The following is a 27,454-nucleotide window of genomic DNA, read 5'->3' as shown; positions in this document are numbered from 1 at the left end:
CCTGTCAGCTGCTGCAGCAGGAGCTGTTTGTTTTCACTGCCCTATTTTCTAAGAAGAAACGGGACGGATGTTTTCAAAACACTGTTTCTGATGTGTGCTCACTGTCTTTATCTTTCAATTGGACTGTGTCCACACACACTCTCACACATCAACTCAAATAAGCCTTCTATGACAATAACATTCATGTTTGGTCTTTAAAAACGACTTGACAATATTGACACCCTTACTGGAAATGAAGAGTAGCTAACTCATGTTCGACAGTAAATAACATTGTAATTACATGTAATTAGAAAGCATGCTGAGTTGCTTCAGTATGCCTACTCAGCAATGGCCTCAGTAACCTATTCCTGCTAGGCTGTGCCATCTGCCTCACTCCTGCTTTGTTGATAATGGTCACACCTGCAATTAGCCTACCACAGCAAAAGTGCTGGTAAGTGTAGGGTTGCATGCATTGCAAACCACACATCTTAGTGTTTCCCCTTGGATTTTTGTTCAGCAGTGGTGGCAAGGGTAGCGTTAGGGCAATGACATGCAAGCTGTTCCCATAGACTTCCAGTCATTGAGCCAACGACTATCCATTTAAAAGCGAGTCTCAGCCGATATTGATTATAAACAACCATTTTTTTTGCAGTGGTGGCAACAATTAACAGTGGTGGGCCACCCCTGCTAAATGAATATAGGGAAAACAATGTCATAACCGATTCCAATTATATAATGTTTTAATTCTCAACAAAAAAATACTTTCCAAGGCGCAACTCAGGCTGCAATTGGCCAAAAGGGTTTGTTTTGGTTTGGCTGCTGGTTTTAGTAGAGCGGTGCAAACGACCATCCTCTCAAATCTCCCACTGTTCTCACTTCCCCTCCACAGTCTTCCCTGCGGTTTCTTTGATGATGATGGTGGGTCTTTTGTTGGGCTGTTTATGAGATGGAAAGACCCTTCTTAACATCCTGTCTCTGAAGGAACCAGGCTTTTTGGTATCCTGTGCTTCTCATCATACCCTCCTGGTTTTGTGACAGGCTGCGGGTATTAGGTGTTATCGGTCCAATTCATTATAGAAGTAACTCAATATAGAGAAGAACATTTCCAGCACATTGACAGCCTTTTAATGGATGGCAGAAAAAGTCATTTGGTCAGGGTTGGCCTGTGTGACGCATCATAAGAATTTCCCTCTGTCATCATGGTTTGATTGTGATGTGTTTGTAGACATAGTGGTTAGCCTAATTGCTCACCACAATTTGGGAGATAATTGTAGATCTTACACTCTCAACAAGCACATTAATGGAAGTGATAATTTGATTTATTTTTGGATGAAGGGAAAGCAAGCATACAAATGCAGTTTGTTTTGTAATGTTTTTTCTTCTTCTGTTCTCAATTTATACTGGCATAATTGGCCTAACACAGCCTCACTTCTTTAATGCCTGTACAAGTAACAAATAGGCTATGCTCTATTTGCCCCCAAACAACATTGCTATAGTAGAAAGATTTTAACATAAAAAAAACCAGAAACAAGCAAAGAACTCTATCATCAGTCTTCAGCCTCTGCTTTTGATTAAGTCATCTGAATGTAATTTATGGAGACTGAATGTATTATTGGTTGTAAAGACATTGTGTGACCAATGTGAATATTGCTTTAATCTTCATCTGTCAGTTTCAGTTTCTCTTAGTTTCTCTTAGCGTAGCACAAAGATGCAGACATGGCAATTTGCAAAGCATTAAATCATCTGCTATCCTTTATTTAACTAGGCAAGTCAGTTAAGAACAAATTCTTATTTACAATGACGGCCTACCCTGGCCAAACCCAGACAATGCTGGGCCAATTGTGCGCCGTCCTATGGGACTCCTAATCATGGCCGGTTGTGATACAGCCTGGAATCAAACCAGGGTCTGTAGTGACACCTCTAGCACTGAGATGCAGTGCCTTAGACCGCTGCGCCACTCGGTGACAAACAATCTGTGTAATTGTTTGTCACTTGATTACTCTTCAGAGAAGGCATGTTAATTACTAAGTGATGAACAGATATGATTCTACCATGGAAGACGTAAATGTTTGACAGGGTGGAATCTCTCTCTTCATCTTCTACTGATGCTGGCAAGGCTACAGTGGGCTCCCAAGTGGCGCAGCAGTCGAAGGAACTGCATCTCAGTGCTGGAGGTGTCACCCCTGCTCCCTGGTTCGAATCCAGACTACATCACATCCGAGCGTGATTAGGAGTCCCAAAGGGCAGCACCCAATTGGCCCAGCATCGTCTGGGTTTGGCCGGAGTAGGCCGTCATTGTAAATAAGAATTTGTTCTTAACTGACTTGCCTAGTTAAATAAAGGTTAAATAAAATAAAAAATACAGTGGGTGTATCTCAATAGTCTAAAGTGGCTTCCTTGTCTCCTATCCTCCACCTGTACCGAACAGGTGAATTCCTGGATGGCTGTCTATCCACATGGCTTTAACCTTGTGAGGTTCTTTGGCTCCTGACCCCATTTTGATATAAAAATAATAATTGCGACACCACGATGTAAAAAATTAAATTAAATTAAAATAAGTTATGTAATCAACTGCAATTGTTTACTTTTTTAGTTTGGACTATGACAGTATGAAGTGACTGAAGTGCATCAAAGGTATGGCAATAATGTTGGATGATCTTCTGTGTAGAAAAGAACATCATCACAGTCCCACTGGTCTTGTCCACTCGGTTCTAACGGCTTTTGGGCATAGTACAGGGAAACAGTACATTTGTAATGATGCAACACAACATTTCACAATTTGTTATCATGGCAAGTGCTTCAATACAGAGTTCTACAAAGTGTTTCATTATAAATTAAAACATAATAATGCAAGAATGTAGGCAACAATGCAGCAACCTTCTCCTCTGTTTCCAGCTGGCTGAGGAGGTTTGTGACTGCCTGGGATGATGACTTTTCTGCCAACAAAAACTCTCTGTACAGATGAACATGCTCTGCATGGTACTTCACTGCCTCAAATGAACTATTCCATCTGGAGCTCACTGCTTCAGGAGGAGCCTTGGCCTGCACAAACTCCTTCATAATGAGGAAGCTCACCCATCTTCTATTTCTGACAGGCTTCTTGAAGAAGACAGATCTCATCCATGTCCCAAGTGATGCAACTTCAGAGAAGTATTTGTAGTGCTGCCAGGTTTCACCCTCCAGATTGATGACCTGATAGAGACAGGGTACATGGACACTGTTGGGCATCTCTCCTTTCAGAACCTCCTTGTATGCCTTCAGGCAGTAGGAGGCATTGTCTGTGACCACTGCCCAGGCATCATTCAGGTTCAGATGGCTGCTGTGGAGGGAGGCTAGTATAGCTTGGGAAAACGTTGAGTAGTTGCATCTGTCCATGAAAATGACATCTACCAGAAAGTACTGGTTTTCAACACCTGCAATGAAAGATAAGGACAAACTTTAATTATGTTTTAATCTAAAATAATATTGTGACAAAATTAGTGTTATTTAAATTTCAAGTGTAAACACAATATAGATACAGTGATAGTTAGCTAGATGGAGAGGCAGACGGCTGCTGACATTATGCATCGCTATATTTCACCACGAAAGCTTGTCGTTTGGAATATCACAATTTGCATGCGGACAATTCACAGCCTACATTTACATTCTGCAGTTGCAGCGCTTTATTAATAGGCTGTTAAGTTAACTCACCAATGACGATGTTTAGAACGCTGCAATCCCCTGGATCTGTTGTCTGGTCAACAACCACCACAAACTTCTTCCCACGGATCTTCATTAGAACGGCAGTCATATGTTGGCAGCACACACGGGGCGGGTGAGTTTGACAGAGGCTGCTCTCATTTTCGAGGAACGCTCCTTCCTGTTTGCAGTGCTTCACACTTAAAACGGCCATAGCTTTCTTAGCTTTTCTAAGGGGATCGGCGCGCACACAGCCGCAAAGTCCTGAATAAATTCTCGTCTTGAATCTGCTGATGAGCTTGCACTAGAAATGGTTGTTTGAAGAGGTATGCTCTGGCTAACACGGTGCTTTTCCTTGTTTTTCACATGGGCTTTAGACTTTAAGTGGTCATCACATGTATTTTTACGGGTCCAATCAATAGTATGTTGACATAATTTGCAGAACAGCTTATCGCCTGACTCATAGTCCTTTGGGTATTGCTCTGCTCTGAATTTAGGGGTTAGGGTCGAAGTTTTTCGTATTTTTGATGACTTGGCCGTCCTAGACGGCCTCTTCGACATGTTTCTCAAAGTGACAGCCAAGTTGTGAGGTGACGTAAGGGTCCCACGCACAACCTCCCCCCTCAAAACACCCCAATCGAAAACTGAATTATTTATCTAGGCCTACTCGTCTAATTTTACAATTATGAAATCATTTTCAATTTCAGCCAAATTATGGAAAATTCTGCAATCTTCCATGTTTTACAGTTGATTCCATTTTTATTACCAAATTCCGTCTGCGTTTTCAGCATCTCGGAAATCATAGGGCCCCACATAAACCACTCTTTTTTATTAAAACCGCATCTAGGTTAATGATGTAACCCTGGTTCTATGAAGTAAGCGCACATTTTCTCTCGCGACCCCATTTTCAAAGCAGGTGACCCCTCATGGGGTCGCAACCCCTAGTTTGGGAAACCCTGACCTAGCCAGTGCATTCAGTAAAGAGGAGTGGAGGAGACCAGCAGAGGTGGTCACTTTAGGCTATTGAATTGCATCCTTTGTGTGTTACCCACACACATTCCTCATTGCGGGGCATTATGGACCGGAGTGAAATGTCACCCAAACACAATCCTAGTGGAATTTGCCCCTATGCTCAGATCTAGGATCAGATGACCATACCCCAGCATTAAACCTAAACCATTACTATATAAAAACAAAAAGCAAACCTGATTTGGGATCAGTGGCGGAGGACCTCATCATGGTGTCTCTCTAAGGTCAAAGTGTAGAGAAACAGAAATGCCACCCAGGCCAATTAGTAGGGATGCATGAAGATGTTGCCCACAGACACTGATCATAGGTCAGATTTTTGTAACCTCCTAATTAAGTTAGCTGTACCTACATCAGTTATCTGGATTAGCGTTAATGGAACCAGGATTTTGATTTTGAGCTACTCATTGACTCTTAGGGTGGTGCCCTTATTACGGTGCCTTGATTTCCTACAGGAGAGCTCGGCAGCTCTAAACACCCCTGTAATTGAAACCTTGAGTCAGATACCTTGTGTGTATAATATACAGAAGAAGGGTTGAGTCTCCTCACTCAACACAATGCCACAGCTGTGTTTCCTAAATGGGTTACTCTACACCTGTCTTTGGTCACGGCTAAAGATAATTCTAATGAAGGAGATAACATTATTGATTTGTAGTTAAACAAGACCAATTGAAAAGCCTGCAAGTGAGTAAGTCATAAGTAGAGTCTGGAGTTTCTCCAATCCTGACTACGTAACCTGACTAGGAACAACTCCTGGCCCAGGGCAACACAGAGACGTTTGGGGACCACGACAACCACTGGCACAAAAGGAGGAGAAATGTTGGCTCTCCAGCTGAAAAGACCCTGTCCTCACCTCTGTGTGACGTTCCCAGGCAATCACAGTAAACTTCATTTCCTGCCTGGGCTTCTACACAAAGCCCATTATTACTGGCAGTGTCAGTGTCACGGAGACAACTGTGAATCTGCCCGCAGCCCTCTGCCCTCCTGTAGATCCTGTTGTCTTCAGAATGTCTCTGTCACCATCTGAATGAAAATAGACCCACACACAGAGAGAGACAGTGAGATTAAAAAGGGTCACGGTTCAGTATTTAGTGTTATTTTGTTTTCTTGACTGAAATGTGATATGCCATCTCTCACAATGCCATCCTACAAGTAGACTTGATGAAGAGATCCTCGCTTCACCTTCCAGCTGCCAGACATATGTAGCACTATCATTTCATGCAGGAAGCATATTGTGTCTTCTTTACATTTCTTTCCAAGACAAAAAGCGTGGTCAACTTGATGATCATTTCAGCACCGTTTTGATGGGACAGCACCATCGTGCTGCTTTGAAACAAGCATGGGGCATTATCTGAATATCTGTTTGAAAAATAATAGCAATCTATATTTTCTAATCTGTATCATGAGGAAGATACTCCAAATGTAACAGCCTACGCCTGCTCCCTAACAAAGCGGAGCCAGGGTAGGAAAAAAAGATAAAGGGTGCAGAGGTTCATCCAGGTCAAATTTGAGATTTCTTTACATGATCGGAAAGAGCAGATTGTAATGTTTTCTAAAGCACATACAGGACCTTCAGGAACTATTCACACCTGTTGACTTTTTCCACATTTTGTTGTGTTACAGCCTGAATTTGAAATTGATTAAATGTATATTTTGTGTCAGTGGCCTACACACAATACTCCATAATGTCAAAGTGGAATTATGTTTTTAGAAATTGACAATTTAATTAAAAATGAAACGCTGAAATGTCTTGAGTCAATAAGTTTTCAACCCCTTTGTTATGGCAAGCCTAAATAAATTCACGAGTAACACTTAAGTCACAAGTTGCATGGACTCACTCCGTGTGCAATAACAGTGTTTAACAGGATTTTTAAATGACCTCATCTCTGTACCCTACATGTACAATTATCTGTAAGATCCCTCAGTCGAACAATGAATTTTAAACACAGATTCAACCATAAAGACCAGTGAGGGTTTCCAGTGCCTTGCAAAGAAGGGCACCGATTGGTGGATAATTATAAATAAAAAAAGACATTGAATATCCCTTTGAGCATGGTGATGTTATGAAATACACTTTGGATGGTGTATCAATACACCCAGTTACTACAAAGATACACACGTCCTTCCTAACTCTGGTGCCAGAGAGGAAGGAAACCTGAGGGAATTTACCAGGCCAATGGTGACTTTAAAACAGTTACAGATGTTTTTTGGGGGGCTGTGATAGGAGAAAACCGAGGATGGATCAACAACATTGTAGTTACGCCACAATACTGACCTAAATGACAGATTGAAAAGAAGGAAGCCTGTACAGAATACAAATATTCCAAAATATGCATCCTGTTTGCGATAAGGCACTAACGTAAAACTGCCAAAAAGGTGGCAAAGAAATGAACTTTGTCCTGAATACAAAGTGTTATGTTTGGGGCAATTCTTAACACAACACATCACTGAGTACCACTCTTCATATTTTCAAGCATGGTGGTGGCTGCATCATGTTATGTGTATGCTTGTCATCGTCAAAAACTAGGGATTGTTTGGGGATAAAAATAAATGGAATAGAGCTAAGCACAGGCAAAATCCTAGAGTAAAACCTGGTTGTCTGCTTTCCAACAGACACTAGGAGACAAATATATCTTTCAGTAGGACAGTAACTTAAAACACATGGCCAAATATACACAAGTTGCTTACCAAGATGACATTTAATGTTCCTGAGTGGCCTAGTTTACAGTTTTGACTTAAATCGGCTTAAATCTATGGCAAGACTTGAAAATGGCTGTCTAGCAATGATCAACAACCAACTTGACAGAGCTTGATGAATTTGAAAAAGAATGTGCAAATATTGTACAATCCAGGTGTGCAAAGGTCTTATAGACTTACCCAGAAAGACTCACAGCTGTAATCGCTGCCAAAGTTAATTCTATCATGTATTTACTCAGGGGTTGAATACTTACCTAAATTAGATATTTTTGTATTTCATTTTCAATACATTTGCAGAAATGTCTAAAAACATGTTTTCACTTTGACATTATGGGGTATTGTGTGTAGATGGGTGAGATATTTTTTTTAATCCATTTTGAATTCAGACTCTAACACAACAATTTACAGTCGTGGCCAAAGGGTTTGAGAATGACACAAATATACATTTTCACAAAGTCTGCTGCCTTAGTTTGTATGATGGCAATTTGCATATATCCCAGAATGTTATGATAAGAAGAGTGATCAGATGAACTGCAACTAATTGCAAAGTCCCTCTTTGCCATGCAAATGAACTGAATCCCCCCAAAATATTTCCACTGCATTTCAGCCCTGCCACAAAAGGACCAGCTGACATTATGTCAGTAATTCTCTTGTTAACACAGTTGACGAGGACAAGGCTGGAGATCACTCTGTCATGCTGATTGAGTTTGAATAACAGACTGGAAGCTTCAAAAGGAGGATGGTGCTTGGAATAATTTTTCTTCCTCTGTCAATCATGGTTACCTCTAAGGAAACATGTGCCGTCATCATTGCTTTGCACAAAAAGGGCTTCACAGGCAAGGATATTGCTGCCAGTAAGATTGCACTTAAATCAACCATTTATCAGATCATCAAGAACTTCAAGGAGAGCGGTTAAAATGTCGTGAAGAAGGCTTCAGGGCGCCCAAGAAAGTCCAGCAAGCGCCAGGACCGTCTCCTAAAGTTGATTCAGCTGTGGGATCAGGGCACCACCAGTACAGAGTTTGCTCAGGAATGGCAGCAGGCAGGTGTGAGTGCATCTGCACGCACAGTGAGGCGAAGACTTTTGGAGGGTGGCCTGGTGTCAAGAAGGGCAGCAAAGAAGCCACTTCTCTCCAGGGAAAACATCAGGGACAGACTGATATTCTGCAAAAGGACTGCTGAGGACTGGGGTAAAGTCATTTTCTCTGATGAATCCCCTTTCCAATTGTTTGGGGCATTCGGAAAAAAGCTTGTTCAGAGAAGACAAGGTGAGCGCTATCCTCAGTCCTGTGTTATGCCAACAGTAAAGCATCCTGAGACCATTCATGTGTGGGGTTGCTTCTCAGCCAAGGGAGTGGGCTTACTCACAATTTTGCCTAAGAACACAGCCATGAATAAAGAATGGTACCAACACATCCTCCAAGAGCAACTTCTCCTAACCATCCAGGAACAGTTTGGTGACGAACAATGCCTTTTCCAGCATGATGGAGCACCTTCCCATAAGGCAAAAGTGATAACTAAGTGGCTCGGAGAACAAAACATCAATATTTTGGGTCCATGGCCAGGAAACTCCCCAGACCTTAATCCCATTGACAACTTGTGGTCAATCCTCAAGAGGCAGGTGGACAAACAAAACCCCACAAATTCTGACAAACTCCCAGCATTGATCATGCAAGAATGGGCTTCCATCAGTCAGGATGTGGCCCAGAAGTTAATTGACAGCATGCCAGGGCGGATTGCAGAGGTCTTGAAAAAGAAGGGTCAACACTGCAAATATTGACTCTTTGCATCAACTTAATGTAATTGTCAATAAAAGCCTTTGACACTTATGAAATGCTTGTAATTATACTTCAGTATTCCATAGTAACATCTGCCAAAAATATCTAGACACTGAAGCAGCAAACTTTGTGAAAATTAATATTTGTGTCATTCTCAAAACTTTTGGCCACGACTAGAATAAGTCAAGGGTTATGAATACTTTCTGAAGGCACTGTACAGGCACCTACAAACTCTCATGTGCAATAAAAAATGTTTTGTTCGATGACAGCTATTTTATTCAAATAGCCGTCCACACACATCTGCACACCCCTACCCTCACTCGTCACCTGTGCCGGCATGCGCTGGGGATATATACATGTGAAAGTCTTATGCCGGCAAGAATGTGGTAAAGATGGACCTGTTTGAAAGGGGGTCATGTTAACATTGCAAAACAATTGCATGCAACAAACTGTAAATCCTATGTGAAAGGGATATTAGTGACACTTAAGTGAAACAGTTTACTCTATACTCCTGTCCAAGTCCTTTTTTCATGGCAAGATTAGATTTCTACTTTTGGTGATCTGAACACACACAACACATATTGATAGAGAATCTAAGAGGCATAAAAACATTGGATTAACACCGCCGTTCCACAAATCCATGCCTATAACCGAGGGGTACAACATCACCCTGAAAACACAGTGGAGGGGAAGCTTTGACATGAGCTGTGAGAGAGAACAAAGTCCACCATAGAAGAAGACCACAAGGGGATAGTCGTGACAATTTCAGAAAAGAGAACAGCCAGCAAGGCCGTCATGGCGTGTATAAATTCTGTGTTGGAGTGTGTGTATGTGTGTATGTGTGTATGCGAAGGGAGAAAATGATGTACCTCTCTTATCTCTCTCCCGCTCTGTCTCTCACACTCTTCTGTTCTATTCATCGGTGTGTTGACATGGACGGCTGATTGTCTCTCTCAGTGATAGGTCGTGTCGGTGGCTGTTTTTAGAGTGATTTCTGGTCTACTTCTAAATGGCAAAGCCAGCAAGCGGTGCCAAGCCCTCCCACTGCTGTGAAAATGTTCTGTTCTGATCGCTCTGTTCTGACTAAACAACCTTTGCGCTGAGGTACAATTGAGGAAATTGTTTTTGTTGTTTAAACAAAGCCGTGCCATTGAAAATGTTATATTTAAAAGCGTACATCTGGAAATAGCTCTTAATTTGGCCTCGTCCTTGTACAGCCAAAGTATCCCTGTTGCTTCCTTGCGTGCTATTGGGGCATAAGGTTTGGATAACTGTCTTGGTTAGCCTTGTTTTAGTAGAGCAAGCACAGTTACAGTAGGCTGTATGTGTGAATGTAGCAAGTTAATATTTGATCATTAACCCTTACTTTACCAGATACGTTAACTGAACACATTTTCAACACCCTGGCCAGGGAAGAGTTGCAGGGGAGTGTAGAGAGATTGAATGAGCCAGTTGGAGGTGTTGGAGGTGGCCATGCTGTTTCCCTGTACCAGCTGTACCAGAGAGCAGAATCCTCCTCCACCATCTTTGTCTGCACTGACTGGGCAGCATCCTGTTGTAGTACGTGGTCAGGGCATGAGGGACTAGGGGGAGAAAGAAGTGCTTCGCTGTTGAAAAGTATACTACCAGCTTCCTGCCCTCTCCCTTAACAAGTGCTTTTATGTTGTTGTGTTAAGTATAACTGTGTGTGTAAGCGTCTGTCCTTTTATCATGGAACTAATATGAAGAAACGTGTCTTCTGGAAACACTTGGAAAACTTATGCAGTGGTAACTAACTTCAGACCGTGGCTATGCGTTTTCCTACCTTTCAAGTCCACCTTTGAAGACTGTATGTAGTGTTTGTTTGTGTACGGATATTGAATATGCAGCAAGCTTGTGTGTGTGTTGTTTGTATACGTCTCTGGAATGAATGTGTGTATGTATGCGTGTCTTCACCTGTGCGTGTGGCTATGTAGTCGTGTGTGTGTGTGTGTGTGTGTGTGTGTGTGTGTGTGTGTGTGTGTGTGTGTGTGTGTGTGTGTGTGTGTGTGTGTGTGTGTGTGTGTGTGTGTGTGTGTGTGTGTGTGTGTGTGTGTGTGTGTGTGTGTGTGTGTGTGTGTGTGTGTGTGTGTGTGTGTGTGTGTGTGTGTGTGTGTGTGTGTGGGGACAGTCAACACTACAGTCTACCTTCCCCTGCAGCCCTGTGATGTAAGTACAAGAACGGCCGGGCTGTTAAAACCTGCAGTGGCTGCCTTCCACCTCCATACTTCCACCCAGCAGAGTTTAGAGGCCTCCTGCTCCACTCATCCCTCCAGTGCTGCCTCCACCTCCATACTTCCACCCAGCAGAGTTTAGAGACCTCCTGCTCCACTCATCCCACCAGTGCTGCCTCCACCTCCATACTTCCACCCAGCAGAGTTTAGAGACCTCCTGCTCCACTCATCCCTCCAGTGCTGCCTCCACCTCCATACTTCCACCCAGCAGAGTTTAGAGGCCTCCTGCTCCACTCATCCCTCCAGTGCTGCCTCCACCTCCATACTTCCACCCAGCAGAGTTTAGAGGCCTCCTGCTCCACTCATCCCTCCAGTGCTGCCTCCACCTCCATACTTCCACCCAGCAGAGTTTAGAGGCCTCCTGCTCCACTCATCCCTCCAGTGCTGCCTCCACCTCCATACTTCCACCCAGCAGAGTTTAGAGGCCTCCTGCTCCACTCATCCCTCCAGTGCTGCCTCCACCTCCATACTTCCACCCAGCAGAGTTTAGAGGCCTCCTGCTCCACTCATCCCTCCAGTGCTGCCGCCACCTCCATACTTCCACCCAGCAGAGTTTAGAGGCCTCCTGCTCCACTCATCGCTCCAGTGCTGCCTCCACCTCCATACTTCCACCCAGCAGAGTTTAGAGGCCTCCTGCTCCACTCATCCCTCCAGTGCTGCCTGCTGTCTGGCTAACAGTAGCTAACACCTCTCTGCACCTACACTAATGACAGTATCGCCATGCTCTCCCATGCTCAGGACCAACTCACACAGCCCTCATTTCCTCTCATTTAGACACAGACTGGGCGAGAAGCAGTAATCTAATGGAGATAGAGAGAGGGGGTGAGAAACAGTGATCTCACTCAAAGAAGAGTGAATATGGATGGAGGGAAAGAAGGAAGGAACATAGAGAGAGAGAAGTTGTGATAAACAGTGAGACGTCAGGAGGGAGGGGATGGGGATGGGGAGAAGAGAAACAGATATGAGCTGTGTGAATACAGAGAGAATAGAGGGGAGGCACATGGGAGGGAACACCGGAGAAGAGAAACAGATATGAGCTGTGTGAATACAGAGAGAATAGAGGGGAGGCACATGGGAGGGAACACCGGAGAAGAGAAACAGATATGAGCTGTGTGAATACAGAGAGAATAGAGGGGAGGCACATGGGAGGGAACACCGGAGAAGAGAAACAGATATGAGCTGTGTGAATATAGAGAGAATAGAGGGGAGGCACATGGGAGGGAACACCGGAGAAGAGAAACAGATATGAGCTGTGTGAATACAGAGAGAATAGAGGGGAGGCACATGGGAGGGAACACCGGAGAAGAGAAACAGATATGAGCTGTGTGAATACAGAGAGAATAGAGGGGAGGCACATGGGAGGGAACACCGGAGAAGAGAAACAGATATGAGCTGTGTGAATACAGAGAGAATAGAGGGGAGGCACATGGGAGGGAACACCGGAGAAGAGAAACAGATATGAGCTGTGTGAATACAGAGAGAATAGAGGGGAGGCACATGGGAGACGGTTAGCTAGAGACACAGGGATCCATGGAGATTAGAACTGTTAATAATGTTTTTATGGGGACTGTCAGTATCTTTGTGAAGAGGCTGTATTATTGTGTGGGACAGTGTATGAGTGTTTGTGTGTTACTGGTTGTTGTGCTCTGTGTATATCTGGATGTCTGTCTCTGTACACAGCAGCAGTGGTGGGTCTTGCTGTACCCTTCACCATCTCTGCTCTGCGGTGGGCTGGGGGGAAATGAGGCGTCGCTCCATTGCTCACACTTTTCATTTTAGATTCCAGGTTTATTTATCCAGATGTGTAGTCTCACGGAGTGTGTGTGTGTGTACGTTTGTGTAATTTATGTCAGAGTACCATGTTTTTGCATGCCGTGTGTGTGTCGTGTCCAGTGGTGTGTGTGCCATGCCGTGCCTGCCTGTTGTAAGGTAGGAATTCCACTGAGAGCTAGTGAATCAGCAGGAGGCTGGAGGATCCTGGGGGAAATGGCCATAAAACAAGACTATTAGTGCTATCAGAGCCCGCTGATGTTCCACACACACACACTTCCCGTCCTCAGACAGGTTCAAGGTTACAGTACCCAGGCAGGAATATATGGCCTATTTCACTTCAGAAATAGGCTCTTGGGTAAGCTCTAGTGCTCTGGTGGGCGTTCCAGGTGCCATTTTAGTCTGCCTCGCTCTGACCTCCTTCTTTCTTTAGTCTAAAGGCTGAGTAGTTCTTCCGGTTGACAGCAGAACACATTGGCCCCAGTGCAGACTGCACAAGGCAAGGCAATAATGGCCTTCTAGAATGTTGGTATTCTTGGATGTAGCCTATTTTAGAATATCCAGGGCTCGGATTCTAGATTATGTTGATTATATAATCTCTAAAATGTTCTCTATTGTTCTAGCACATGAAAGCATTCTCCAACAGAGGAGCATTAGGCCTTCATAGTGTTTGTACGTGTGGTTAGGGAAGGGTTGAGGCGGTGTTTGCTTGTTATTGTAGAGGCGGTGTTGTGCTGGCCTGCTAGCTGTTATAAAGGGGACAGGATTTCCTCTGGACTGATGGCCAGTGGACTGTTTGGCTCGCTGTGGGATACCAGAGGAGAGGAGACCCGCCCTGCCCCAGTGCAAGAGGAGATTCCCAGGCCAATCTGTCTTTCAGCATCTCCACCATTGGACCTCCAATATGTATTGTATCATCTTTTCCACCATGTCTTTCCAAGTTGTTGTAAAATTCAAGTATTGTCGATAGCCTACCTGGTAAGATTATGGTGAAGGTGGTAGTAAAACCCACTCTTCATATCCGAGCCCACCTTTCATTAAAAAGACTACAGGTTCCTACCACCTAAACCTTTCATGAAAAAGACTACAGGTTCCTACCACCTAAACCTTTCATGAAAAAGACTACAGGTTCCTACCACCTAAACCTTTCATGAAAAAGACTACAGGTTCCTACCTCCTAAACCTTTCATGAAAAAGACTACAGGTTCCTACCACCTAACTTTTCATGAAAAAGACTACAGGTTCCTACCACCTAAACCTTTCATGAAAAAGACTACAGGTTCCTACCACCTAAACCTTTCATGAAAAAGACTACAGGTTCCTACCACCTAAACCTTTCATGAAAAAGACTACAGGTTCCTACCACCTAAACCTTTCATTAAAAAGACTACAGGTTCCTACCACCTAAACCTTTAATTAAAAAGACTACAGGTTCCTACCACCTAAACCTTTCATTAAAAAGACTACAGGTTCCTACCACCTAAACCTTTCATGAAAAAGACTACAGGTTCCTACCACCTAAACCTTTCATGAAAAAGACTACAGGTTCCTACCACCTAAACATTTCATGAAAAAGACTACAGGTTCCTACCACCTAAACCTTTCATGAAAAAGACTACAGGCTCCTACCACCTAAACCTTTCATTAAAAAGACTACAGATTCCTACCACCTAAACCTTTCATTAAAAAGACTACAGGTTCCTACCACCTAAACCTTTAATTAAAAAGACTACAGGTTCCTACCACCTAAACCTTTCATTAAAAAGACTACAGGTTCCTACCACCTAAACCTTTCATGAAAAAGACTACAGGTTCCTACCACCTAAACCTTTCATGAAAAAAACTACAGGTTCCTACCACCTAAACCTTTCATGAAAAAGACTACAGGCTCCTACCACCTAAACCTTTCATGAAAAAGACTACAGGTTCCTACCACCTAAACCTTTCATGAAAAAGACTACAGGTTCCTACCACCTAAACCTTTCATGAAAACGACTACAGGTTCCTACCACCTAAACCTTTCATGAAAAAGACTACAGGTTCCTACCACCTAAACCTTTCATGAAAAAGACTACAGGTTCCTACCACCTAAACCTTTAATGAAAAATACTACAGGTTCCTACCTCCTAAACCTTTCATTAAAAAGACTACAGGTTCCTACCACCTAACCTTTCATGAAAAAGACTACAGGTTCCTACCACCTAAACCTTTCATGAAAAAGACTACAGGTTCCTACCATCTAACCTTTCATGAAAAAGACTACAGGTTCCTACCACCTAAACCTTTCATGAAAAGACTACAGGTTCCTACCACCTAAACCTTTCATGAAAAATACTACAGGTTCCTACCACCTAAACATTTCATGAAAAAGACTACAGGTTCCTACCACCTAAACCTTTCATGAAAAAGACTACAGGCTCCTACCACCTAAACCTTTCATGAAAAGACTACAGGTTCCTACCACCTAAACCTTTCATGAAAAGACTACAGGTTTCTACCACCTAAACCAAACCTTTCATGAAAAAGACTACAGATTCCTACCACCTAAACCTTTCATGAAAAGACTACAGGTTCCTACCACCTAAACCTTTCATGAAAAGACTACAGGTTTCTACCACCTAAACCAAACCTTTCATTAAAAAGACTACAGATTCCTACCACCTAAACCTTTCATGAAAAAGACTACAGGTTCCTACCACCTAAACCTTTCATGAAAAAGACTACAGGTTCCTACCACCTAAACCTTTCATGAAAAAGACTACAGATTCCTACCACCTAAACCTTTCATGAAAAAGACTACAGGTTCCTACCACCTAAACCTTTCATGAAAAGACTACAGGTTCCTACCACCTAAACCTTTCATTAAAAATACTACAGGTTCCTACCACCTAAACCTTTCATGCATAATATGATACCGTTTTGCTTACTGAGGTAGAAATCTCCATGAAGACGAGCACACACTGATTTAGTGTCTCTCCTATGGTTCTCAGTGGTTTGATGTGTGTGTGTGTGTGGGTGTGGGTGTGTGTGTGTGTGTGTGTGTGTGAGAGTGACCTACGTGTGGCTGCCTACGTAACTGTACAAGTGTGTGTGCTCATGAGCTAGTCTATCTCTGGCAGACGTCATCATGGCTCAGTCCAGAGGCTATAAATCCTCTGTGTGTGTCTGATCAGTGATAGATGGCTCCAGTAGGCTCTCCGCCATAGGCTAGATATTATCTCCTCTCCTCCGTGTTCCAGACCAACAGATGTGCATACTTACTGACTGACTTCAAGATCAGGGAAGAAACTCTCCTGGAGAGAAAGAAGCTTCTTCAGTTTGAAGTGAAAGAAAGTGAAGTAGGAAGAGAGGAAGAGAGAGGACAGGAAGGTGTGTGTGTTTGGTGGATAAATCAAAGGGAGAAATACTGTACTATGTCTGATGGGAGAAGTGAGATGAAATATATAGTAGCGATGTGAACTACTGTCACGTTAGCTAGCAGAATTTTAGACTTTTTCAAAGCCTCTGCTTCTTAATGAACTGACACATTATACAGGGAATGCTGAGGTGTCGAGACAAACATCCGGATACAGTGTGTGTGCGTGCCTGTGAGTGGATAATGATTTATGTCTGTTGCTGTGTGTACGTGCACCTGTGTGTGAGAAGAACCATTACAATCTGTTGCAGTGTGTGTGTGGGAGATGTGCATGCTTGTGTGTCCTTGTGTGTGTTACAGAGCAACAGCCTCAGCCTCCTCTGACATAATTGGGACCTGTAGGCTGCAGAGAGGAGCTCCTAGCAGGTATTGGTTCACAGACAGATTAAAGGGGGGGAATTCCACAGTAACGGAATTAAACTTTGTCTCAGTCTTTTCACTTTAGAATGTATGCCAAACAAAAAACATTTATTTTCAAAGTTTAACAAACAATAGAGCTCTATGCACAAGGACTACTTTTAACAATTTCCACTTTTTTATTTTTTTACAAAAACAAATTTAATGTAAGAACTGTGCAGATGGAAACTTTGGTAACGGAATTACTGTAAAATCTCCCTCAGGTTTTTATGTGACCACGTTTTCCAAAAACGGTTAAATATACGCTCAGAATTAAAGATACACAATGCAGAACACCATTTCCTGGTTGCAAAAATTCTAATAGTTTGCCTAATTTCAGTTTGTGACAAAACAAGCAAGTATGGTGTAGAGAATCATTGTGCCATCTAAATCACTGTGAAATAGTATATTTTCCATAACAGAAAATATAGTATTTTCATCTGTTTAAAGCTGGTGTACAAACCCAAAAGTAAAACGCACAATTAGAAGCATAGAAATAGCTTGCATAGAACAAATATACAGCTTCTTAGACTTGCTTTCAATGTGAATGGCCGATCTATAACTCACATTTCTATGTGAATTTGGTTGGGTCGCCCAAAAAGTTACATATTGCAGCAATAAGATTCAAAGATGTCTGCAGAAAGAATGGGGTGTCACCTATGGCATGTGGAGTTTAACAGAAATCTATTTTGGATATTGAACTACAGTAAGTGAAGTGGAATTACGGTAACGGAAATACATCATGGGTCCCTGATCTATACGACACAGAAATGAGTAAATATGGATATGAATATCATTGTCTTCATGTTTTACACGTTTGGGCATCGCAGCACAGATGAGTGGAGTTCTGTACAGCGCAGTAGGATACAGTATAGTTCAGTACAGGACAATATACTGTACTATACGCCTCTTATTTATTGTCCTCTACTATATTGTACTGTACTATTGTATTGGACTGTACTATACTATGCTCTACTCACTGTGCTGTACTGTACTCAGTACCAGAGGTTGGAACCGAAATTATTTTACAATCGTTTCGTTCTGAAACAGAACCATTATTGTTTTCATTCCGTTCCACTGTTCCGACCAGCAAAATAAAGTTCTGAACCGGTTCGAACCAACAAAAACTACCGGTTTATATGGTGCCTTTCTGTTCCTTTTTAAACTTCTGAAATCAGTGCGGATAGAGCAGCTTGTGGTGGAGCGGGCAAAATATTTACATGTACTGGACAGATGAGTGTAGGGTGTGAGTTGGGACTGACATTTTGCAGTGGGGAGAGAGAGAGAGAGAGAGTGTTGAGGAGGCTTGGCTTGAAGCGCTGGGAATCTTATGACATGCATTACCTGAATTAGGCCCACAGAATTATACCTATGGAGGAGCGGCTTCTATAAAGGAACTTTGAATGTCTTTGAACGTCATAGTTGACTTAACGTTGGACCTGCAAGCTAGCTAACATGTTTGTGTGTGCAGAGCAGCACCGGAATTCAAATAAAAACACATCCTCCTCCCAGTGGTGCAGTGGTGCAGTGGACTAGCTGTGCCACTAGAGACTCTGGGTTCGAGTCCAGGCTCTGTCGCAGCCGGCCGTGACCGGGAGGCCCATGGGACAGCACAATTGGCCCAGTGTCGTCCGGGTTAGGGAGGGTTTGGCCGGCAGGGATGTCGTTGTCTCATCGTGCACTAGCGCCTCCTGTGGCGGGCCGGGTGCAGTGCATGCTGCACTAGCGCCTCCTGTGGCGGGCCGGGCACAGTGCACGCTTGTTATTTCCACACTGTACCACATTTGTTTTCTTTATATGCCTCTATTTTGTGAAAGTCACTTTTTCGCCACAAGGGGCATTGTGCCGATTTCTAGAGTGCTTTTGTTACCCGCACTGCCTCACAGGCAAGATTTGTGGCAAAAAAGTACATTTGCACATCTTTGGCTCCAGTGCTGCCTCACAGGCACTATTCATGGCAAAAAAAGCACAAGTGCACACCAGAAGCTCTTGCTAGGAAATTAGCAGTTCTCAGCTGTTCGCAGTCTCTTACTAACGGTAAGAACGGCCGATTGCCATATTTATTTTAGTTACATCACTCAGTTATTACATTTCAATTACATTTAACAAACCAAATACCATTATTTTTAAGGTAAAGTAAAAATACAAACCGGACTGTGCATCAATACCTGTATATAGTCAAATACAGTTTACTGCCCAGCCCTACAAGGATGTGCCCTAACAGTGTGGCTGGTGAGAGTATTTAAATGTGTGTATGATCTAACACCTATTCTCTCTCTCTCATTTATATATATATATATATATATATATATAGGTGCCCTGACGGTAGGCCTGGTGCGGCAGTGCCAGACCATCCACGGTCGGGACCGCACCTGTATCCCCCCGCGGCTTCCCCCCGAGTGGGTCACCACGCTCTTCTTCATCATCCTGGGTATCATCTCCCTCACGGTGACCTGTGGCCTGCTGGTGGCATCCCACTGGCGCCGTGAGGCCACCAAATACGCCCGCTGGATTGCCTTCACCGGGAGTAAGTGACCGAAACGACCCTACCTTAATGACGGTCGAGTGTACATTGACCAATCAAAGCCAAGCTCAACCAACTGTGTCTCTTCTCTTTACTGATAGACGTTACTCAGAGACATACTACACTTGACCACTAAATAAAAAAATGCACCCTCTCTATCACCCTGTTAAGTAGCTTCACCAAACAAGCTGTAGGCCTAGGTCTCTCTCTCACTCCTCTCTCCAATCTCACTCCCCTCTTTCAAGACATAATTTCCTTGGAATAACACTCCCCTCAACACCAGTGCATCTGTCTACGAGCAGATATACCCTCTCCTACACAGGGGAGGGGTAGGGGTAAAGAGAGAGTAAGTTGAGGGAGAGAAGCGGAAAGGGGGAGGCGAGGGAGAGGGGGGCTGTGAAAATATTGGTTTAGCTTTGCATTCATGCCCAGAATTTCAGTGGTGAAGCTGATTTCAGGTAAACCAATGGAACCAATGTGTGTGATGTTGGCGTCTTTTGTGTGGGCGGTGTGTGTGTGTGTGTGTGCGTGCGTGCTTGTATGCTGTATGTGTCTTCTCTATCCTCCATGCCTCCAGATCATCCCTTCCCTGCAGCTCTTCGACTGAGAAGTGCATTCTATGGTACCTGTGTGGGCGTCATAGAGTACCACTCAATCGCTTCTTTTTGTCTTTCAACACTCATCCCCCTCTTTTTAGACAGGCATTCAGAGGAGACACTTCTTAACTCAATACCAACCCAACATTCAGCAGCCCTGCTGAGCTGGGCTGTTTCGTAAGGCTGTGTAGGTGTTCATATTCTGATTGGTTGTTTAGCAAAGAGAAGAGACGCCCCCCCCTCTCTCACTCACTCACACACGTAGAGAGTTTTACTAGCACACAGACACATTTGATTGAATTGGTGCATCACAGTCATTATATGTTAGTCGTATTTAGAGAACAAGAAGGATTATATTTCTATGGTGTATTTACCCAAGAATCCCCCAATAATCAATTTCCCTCCAGCCCGTCTAAAAAGATGCGTTGTCAATGTGTTCATTGCAAATCTGTGTCACGTGCTAAATGTAATTTTATTGAGTAATTTTTTGACAATCACACATCGCTCTGAGCCAAGTGATGAAGTTGCCCTGGCAACAGGGAGGATATAGTCACAATCATCCAGGGTTCCGTTGGCTGTATCAGGTTCTCAGTGATAATCTCTCTTTCTCTTTCTCTCCCTCTTGTGCTTTCACATTCTATCGCTTTCTCTCCCACTCTCTGTCACTGCAGTGAAGACTACCATTGATGGCTTCTTTCAGACAAAGAGATGCATTTTAAAGGAACAGGGAAAGGGGAAACCTAGTGAATGCATTCAACCGAAATGTGTCTTCCGTATTTAAACCAACCCCTCTGAATCAGAGAGGTGGGGGGACCTGCCATAATCGATGTCCATGTCATCGGCAACCGGGGAGCAGGTGGTGTTGCGGGGGTTAACTGCCTCGCTCAAGGGCAGAACGGCAGATTTTTCCACCTTGCCGGCTCGAGGATTCGAACCATCAACCTTTCGGTTACTGTCCCAACGCTCTTAACCGCTAGGCTCCCTGCCGCCAGAAAGAAAGATATTGAGAGAGAAGGAACGGGAGAATGTTTGTAGATAGGGGGTAGAGATTGAGAGAGAAGGAATGGGAGAATGTTTGTAGGTAGGGGGTAGAGATTGAGAGAGAAGGAATGGGAGAATGTTTGTAGGTAGGGGGTAGAGATTGAGAGAGAAGGAATGGGAGAATGTTTGTAGGTAGGGGGTAGAGATTGAGATGCGTGAAGAGGAGACTACAGAATGACACTAAGCTACGCTGGACCAGGAAGAGGGAGAGAGGGAGACGAAGAGGAAATGAGAGTGCGATTGAGAGACTGGAGAGGTAGAAAAGCATCACTTGTAACCTGAGAGCCAGCTATGGGAGAAGGGAAGGGGGTAGAAAGTAAGAGGGCTTTGAGTATTTCCCTGACAGTGCTGAGCACTGCACCTCACAGGGTTGCTGCTGCTGCTGCTGTTTAATGGGCAGGCTGGGCTTTCTCCTTTCAGGAAAGAGGGAAGGGGAGGGAGAGGTAGAGTGAGGAGAAGTGGTAGACTAAAAGGGGATTAAAAGAGAGGTAGAGTTAAAGTGAGGGAGAGATTGAGTATGTGATAGAGTGAGGGGGCTGGGGGTTGGGATAAGGGGCATCTGTGATTGGTGCTCTGTTACAGAATGAAAGGTGCATGGAGAGGGGGGTAGCTAATAGGGGGCTAACAGGTGATGATTGCTGGCTGGGGAAAGGAAGCTACCAGTAGGCGTAGCTGGCCCAGGGCCACTGCCACCTGAAAGGACACTTTTGTACAGCCAGCACAGGCCTCCTTCTGTCCCCTGTACACTACAGTCTTTACACTAGGCTCTAGCCAGGCCTCCTTCTGTCCCCTGTACACTACAGTCTTTACACTAGGCCCTAGCCAGGCCTCCTTCTGTCCCCTGTACACTATAGTCTTTACACTAGGCCCTAGCCAGGCCCCCTTCTGTCCCCTGTACACTACAGTCTTTACACTAGGCCCTAGCCAGGTCCCCTTCTGTCCCCTGTACACTACACTCTTAACACTAGGCCCTAGCCAGGTCCCCTTCTGTCCCCTGTACACTACACTCTTAACACTAGGCCCTAGCCAGGCCCCCTTCTGTCCCCTGTACACTACACTCTTAACACTAGGCCCTAGCCAGACACTACTATGTCCTCGCAAACCCCACTGTCTGACTTCGCTGTACACTACACCCTAGGTACAGTGAGGTACAGTATTCTGACAGGCTAAGGATCAGTAACATATCATAACATATCATCAGTAACATATAAGGTAGTTTGAAAAACACTGAGGTTCTGGCTTGCGGTGGTTAAACACATGGCCGCGGCAGTGAGGACAGACGTAAATATTAGCCGTGTCTGCCCAGTCCGGGGGGGTTAGCCAGACAACACTCTCCTCGCTAGCTGGCAGCACAGACAGGGCACATTCAGCCAGCCAGCCTGCCTGCTAGTGTAGAGAGAGCCATAGAGAGCCAGCTGCATCATCTGAGCCATTTTAGCTAGGCTAAATCAGTCCCTTTCTGAGGGGGAAAATAGCCTGTGTGGGTTTGGGCTGGAGGACATGATGTGTAGCTGTAGTGTTGTGGAAGCATATGAGGAGTTATTGCCCCAGGCCTCTTTTGATTTCCATCTACGTGCGTTTGGAAAATCAGCCCTATGATTGGAGCTTTAGTTAGTGCACTTTCATCTGTAAGCCTTTGATTGTGTGTTTGGCAAAGCAACATGATTTGATTTAGTCCGTTTCCAGTTCGTCTGTTCAGTGGTAATTCACAGGAATCAGAGAATGATCTGGTTTGACTTTCGATTGACAGTTGCACTTATAGACAAGACCCAGCTAACACTTCCCAGCTAACACTTCCCAGCTAACACTTCCCAGCTAACACTTCCCAGCTAACACTTCCCAGCTAACACTTCCCAGCTAACACTTCCCAGCTAACACTTCCCAGCTAACACTTCCCAGCTAACGTTCTCCTTTGGTTATTTGACATACAGTGCCTTCAGGAAGTATTCACACCCTTTGACATTTTACTGATGTTGTTGTATTACCGCCTGACTTTAAAATGGATTACATTGAGATTTTGTCACTTTTTTTGCACCTCATAATGTCAAAGTAGAGTTCTCTTCTTTTTAATCATTATTATTATTATTTTTAATTACATCTGAAATGTCTTGAGTCCGTAAGTATTCAACCCCTTTTGTTATGGCAAGTTAAGTTCAGTAGTAAACCGGTTCAGTAGTAAACATTTGCTTAACAAGTCACATAATAAGTTGCATGGACTCACTCTGTGTGCAATAATAGTGCTTAACATGGTTTTTGAATGACTCCCTCATCTCTGTACCTCTGGACAAGCAGTGCATTTCTAACACAGATTCAACCAGTGCGATTTTCCAATGCCTCGCAAAGAAGGGCACCTATTGGTAGATTGGTCAAAATAAAAAAAAGCAGACATTGAATATCCCTTTGAGTATGGTGAAGTTATTAAATACACTTTGGATGGTGTATCAACACACCCAGCCACTACAAAGATACAGGCGTCCTTCCTAACTCTGTTGCCGGAGAGGAAGGAAACCACTCGGGGATTTCACCATGAGGGCAATGGTGATTTTTAAACAGCTATCACACTCTGAGGATGGATCAACAACATTGTAGTTACTCCACAATACTAACCTAATTTACAGAGTGAAAAAAAGGAAGCCTGTACAGAATACATGCATCCTGTTTGCAACACGGTAATAGAATAAAACTGCAAAAAATGTGGCAAAGCAATTCACTTTTTGTCCTAAATACAAAGTGTTATGTTTGGGGCAAATCCAAAACAACACTTCACTGAGTATTACTCCCCATATTTTCAAGCATAGTCATGGCTGCATCATGTTATGGGTATGCTTGTAAGGACTGGGGAGTTTTTCAGGATAAAAAAAATAACTAAAGAGAGCTAAGCACAGGCAAAATCCTAGAAGAAAACCTGGTTCAGTCTGCTTTCCACCAGACACTGGGAGATTAATTCACCTTTCAGCAGGACAATAACCTAAAATACAAGGCCAAATCTACACTGGAGTTACTTACCAAAAAGACAGTGAATGTTCCTGAGTGGCCGAGTTACAGTTTTGACTTATCTGCTTGAAAATCTATGGCAAGACCTGAAAATGGTTGTCTAGCAATGATCAACAACCAATTTTACAGAGCTTGAAGAATTTGGGGCAAATGTTGCTCAATCCATGTGATAATCTCTTAGATACTTACCCAGAAAGACTCACAGCTGCAATCGCTGCTAAAGGTGATTATAATATGTATTGATTCAGGTGGTTGAATACTTATCTAATCAAGATATATTAGTGTTTTATTTTTCCAGAATTTTTTTACAATTGTTAGATTTTTTTCCCCACTGACATTAGAGTGTTTTGTGTAGATCGTCCTGGGCACTAACATTTGGTAGCTGGGGAGGCTGCAATATCTTCAAATAAATATTCTGAAAGCCCCAAAATAAAACCAAACATGAGGAGTTTCATGATGCTAATTAACAATTACTTTTTTAATTAACTGGTCCTACCAAGAGGCTAATCACTTGGATTAAGACCGATAACTACCCTAATGATTTTACTCCTGACCTTGTCCCTGTGCCCAGTCACTGCTTACACATACACACTGAACACACACACCGTATTATGCCCCATCAGGACTGGTGTGTCACTCCACTTTGTGGGGTGCCAGAGCAGTGACTTATTACAGTGTTATATCACTTCTCTCAGCAGGAAGTCTAACACACTAATTGGTGTCTTGAAATGGACGCCAAATGCTTGTCTCTTCAGAAATATATATTTATGGCCTCCCGAGTCGCGTAGTGGTCGAATGCACTGCATCGTAGTGTTTTGCGGTGTCACTACAGCCTTTGGTTCGATTCCCAGGCTGTGTCACAACCGGCTGTGACTGGGAGTCCCATAGGGACACAATTGGCCCAGCATCGTCCAGGTTAGGGGAGGGTTTGGCCAGGGGGCTTTACTTGGCTCATCGCGCTCTAGCGACTTCTTGTGGCGGGCCGGGCGCCTGCAGGCTGACTTCGTCAGTCGAACGGTGTTTCCTCCGAAACATTGGTTAAGCGAGCGGTTGTTAAGGAGCGCAGTTTGGCGGGTCATGTTTAGAAGGACGCATGACTCTCCCGAGCCCGTTGGGGAGTTGCAGCGATGAGACAAGATCGTAATCACGAAATTGGGGAGAAAAAGGTGGCAAAAGTTTGGACACACCTACTCATTACAGAATTTTTAAGAATTTCTACTATTTTTTACATTATAGAATAATAGCGAAGACATCAAAACTATGAAATAACGCATATGGAATCATGTAGTAACCCAAAAAGTGTTAAACAAATGTAAATACATTTTATTTGAGATTCTTCAAAGTAGCCACCCTTTGCCTTGATGACAGCTTTGCACACTCTTGGCATTCTCTCAACCAGCTTCATGAAGTAGTCACCTGGAATGCATTTCAATTAACAGGTGTGCCTTGTAAAAAGTTCATTGGTGGAATTTCTTTCTTTCTTAATGCGTTTGAGCCAATCCATTGTATTGTGACAAGGTAGGGATGGTACACAGAGAGCCCTATTTGGTAAAAGACCAAGTCCATATTATGGCAAGAACAGCTCAAATAACCAAAGAGAAACTTGAAGGTCAGTCAATCAGGGAAATTTAAAGAACTTTGAAAGTTTCTTCAAGTGCAGTCGCAAAAACCATCAAGCGCTATGATGAAACTGATGAGGACCACCACAGGAAAGGAGTTACCTCTGTTGCAGAGGATACGTTCGTTAGATTTAACTGCACCTCAGATTGCAGCCCAAATAAATGCTTCACAGAGTTCAAGTAACAGACACATCTCAACATCCATGTTCAGAGGAGACTGAGTGAATCAGGTCTTCATTGTCGAATTGCTGCAAAGAAACCATTACTAATGGACACCAATAATAAGAAGAGACTTGCTTGGGCCAAGAAACACGAGCAATGGACATTAGACCGGTGGAAATCTGTCCTTTGGTCTGATGAGTCCACATTTGAGATTTTTGGTTCCAATCGCTGTGTCTTTGTGTGGCTCCCACCGTGAAGCATGGAGGAGGTTCAATTCACGTATAGTTTCTGGATCCAAACACCCGTATCCAAACCGGTTTGCTGGTGACACTGTCAGTGATTTATTTAGAATTTGAGGTACACTTAAGCAGCATGGCTACCACAGCATTCTACAACGATATATCATCCCATCTGGTTTGCGCTTAGTCGGACTATCATTTGTTTTTAACAGTACAATGACCCAACACACCTCCAGGGTGTGTAAGGGCTATTTGACCAAGAAGGAGAGTGACGGAGTGCTGCATCAGAAGACCTGGCCTCCACAATCACCCGACCTCAACCCAATTGAGATGGTTTGGGATTAGTTTGACAAAGTGAAGGAAAAGCAGCCAACATATGTGGGAACTCCTTCAAGACTGTTGGAAAAGCATTCCAGGTGAAGCTGGTTGAGAGAATGCAAAAGTGTGCAAAGCTGTCAACAAGGCAAAGGGAGGCAACTTCGAAGAATCTAAAATCTTTGTCACAGATCCCCCCCGGGACTGCTGCTCATTCCGTGCACCAGTTCCGGAAGTCTACATCACCGTCCTCTAGGCGTCAATAAACTGTCTCATTATGGACACCTGGTTCCCATTCCCCCTGATTAGTAATTGTATATGTGTGCCCTCTGTTCACCATTGTCTTGGTCGGTTACTGTTCCCATGTCCGTCGGTCTTGTGCTTTGTTGTTTCGACTTTCGTGCTGCGTGTATTGTGCACTTGTTATTACAGGTCTCGCCCTGTGTATTTATTAGAGGTTTAACCTCACTCTTTTGTTTGGGTTACATCCCTGTGTTTTTGTATACGTGTTTTGATTTGGGCTTCTTCCCCGTGCCTTTTCATGGCATTGTATTTTTGGGTGGAGTATTAAAACCCCCTATTACGTATTCCTGCGCCTGTCTCCAATCATTTATACAACGTGGCAATCTTAAATATTTTTATTTCAAACACTTTTTTGGTTACTACATGATTCCATATGTGTTATTTCACAGATTTGATGACTTCACTATTATTCTACAATGTAGAAAATAGTAAAACAAAATAAAGAAAAACCCTTGAATGAGTAGGTGTCCAAACTTTTGACTGCTACTGTATATATTTATTTATTTTTACTTGTTGGTTTTTTATCTAATGATATTTGTTGCTTTTTTCGACACAGAGTAGAATGCCTGGGGAACATGTCTGCAGTCTCTCTCCTATAGCTCCTGGTATGTCTCAAACGGCCCCGTCATGATGTGACAGTGTTTGTGATGGAGTGGCCCTTCTATTGCTG

General features: G+C 43.6%; 1 protein-coding gene and 1 long non-coding RNA gene across 2 annotated transcripts in view; one reads left to right on the top strand and one right to left on the bottom strand.

Annotated features, from left to right (window-relative positions):
- LOC139365128 (modulator of smoothened a) overlaps positions 1–27,454 on the top strand; it is a 32,775-nt gene that overhangs the window by 1,906 nt on the left and 3,415 nt on the right. Inside the window, exon 2 of the mRNA XM_071102540.1 lies at positions 19,306–19,518. Coding sequence (XP_070958641.1) covers positions 19,306–19,518 — 213 coding nt within the window. The remainder of the gene's footprint in view (positions 1–19,305; positions 19,519–27,454) is intronic.
- On the bottom strand, positions 1,278–10,218 carry LOC139365129 (uncharacterized). Its single transcript, XR_011626540.1, has 3 exons — positions 10,028–10,218; positions 3,670–5,706; positions 1,278–3,392 (listed from the first exon to the last, which is right to left on the bottom strand). It is a non-coding gene; the product is annotated as an uncharacterized lncRNA (long non-coding RNA).

Source organism: Oncorhynchus clarkii, chromosome 13 (genome assembly GCF_045791955.1).
Source record: "Oncorhynchus clarkii lewisi isolate Uvic-CL-2024 chromosome 13, UVic_Ocla_1.0, whole genome shotgun sequence".
Classification (NCBI taxonomy): domain Eukaryota; kingdom Metazoa; phylum Chordata; class Actinopteri; order Salmoniformes; family Salmonidae; genus Oncorhynchus; species Oncorhynchus clarkii.
This window is presented reverse-complemented; position numbering and strand designations above follow the sequence as displayed.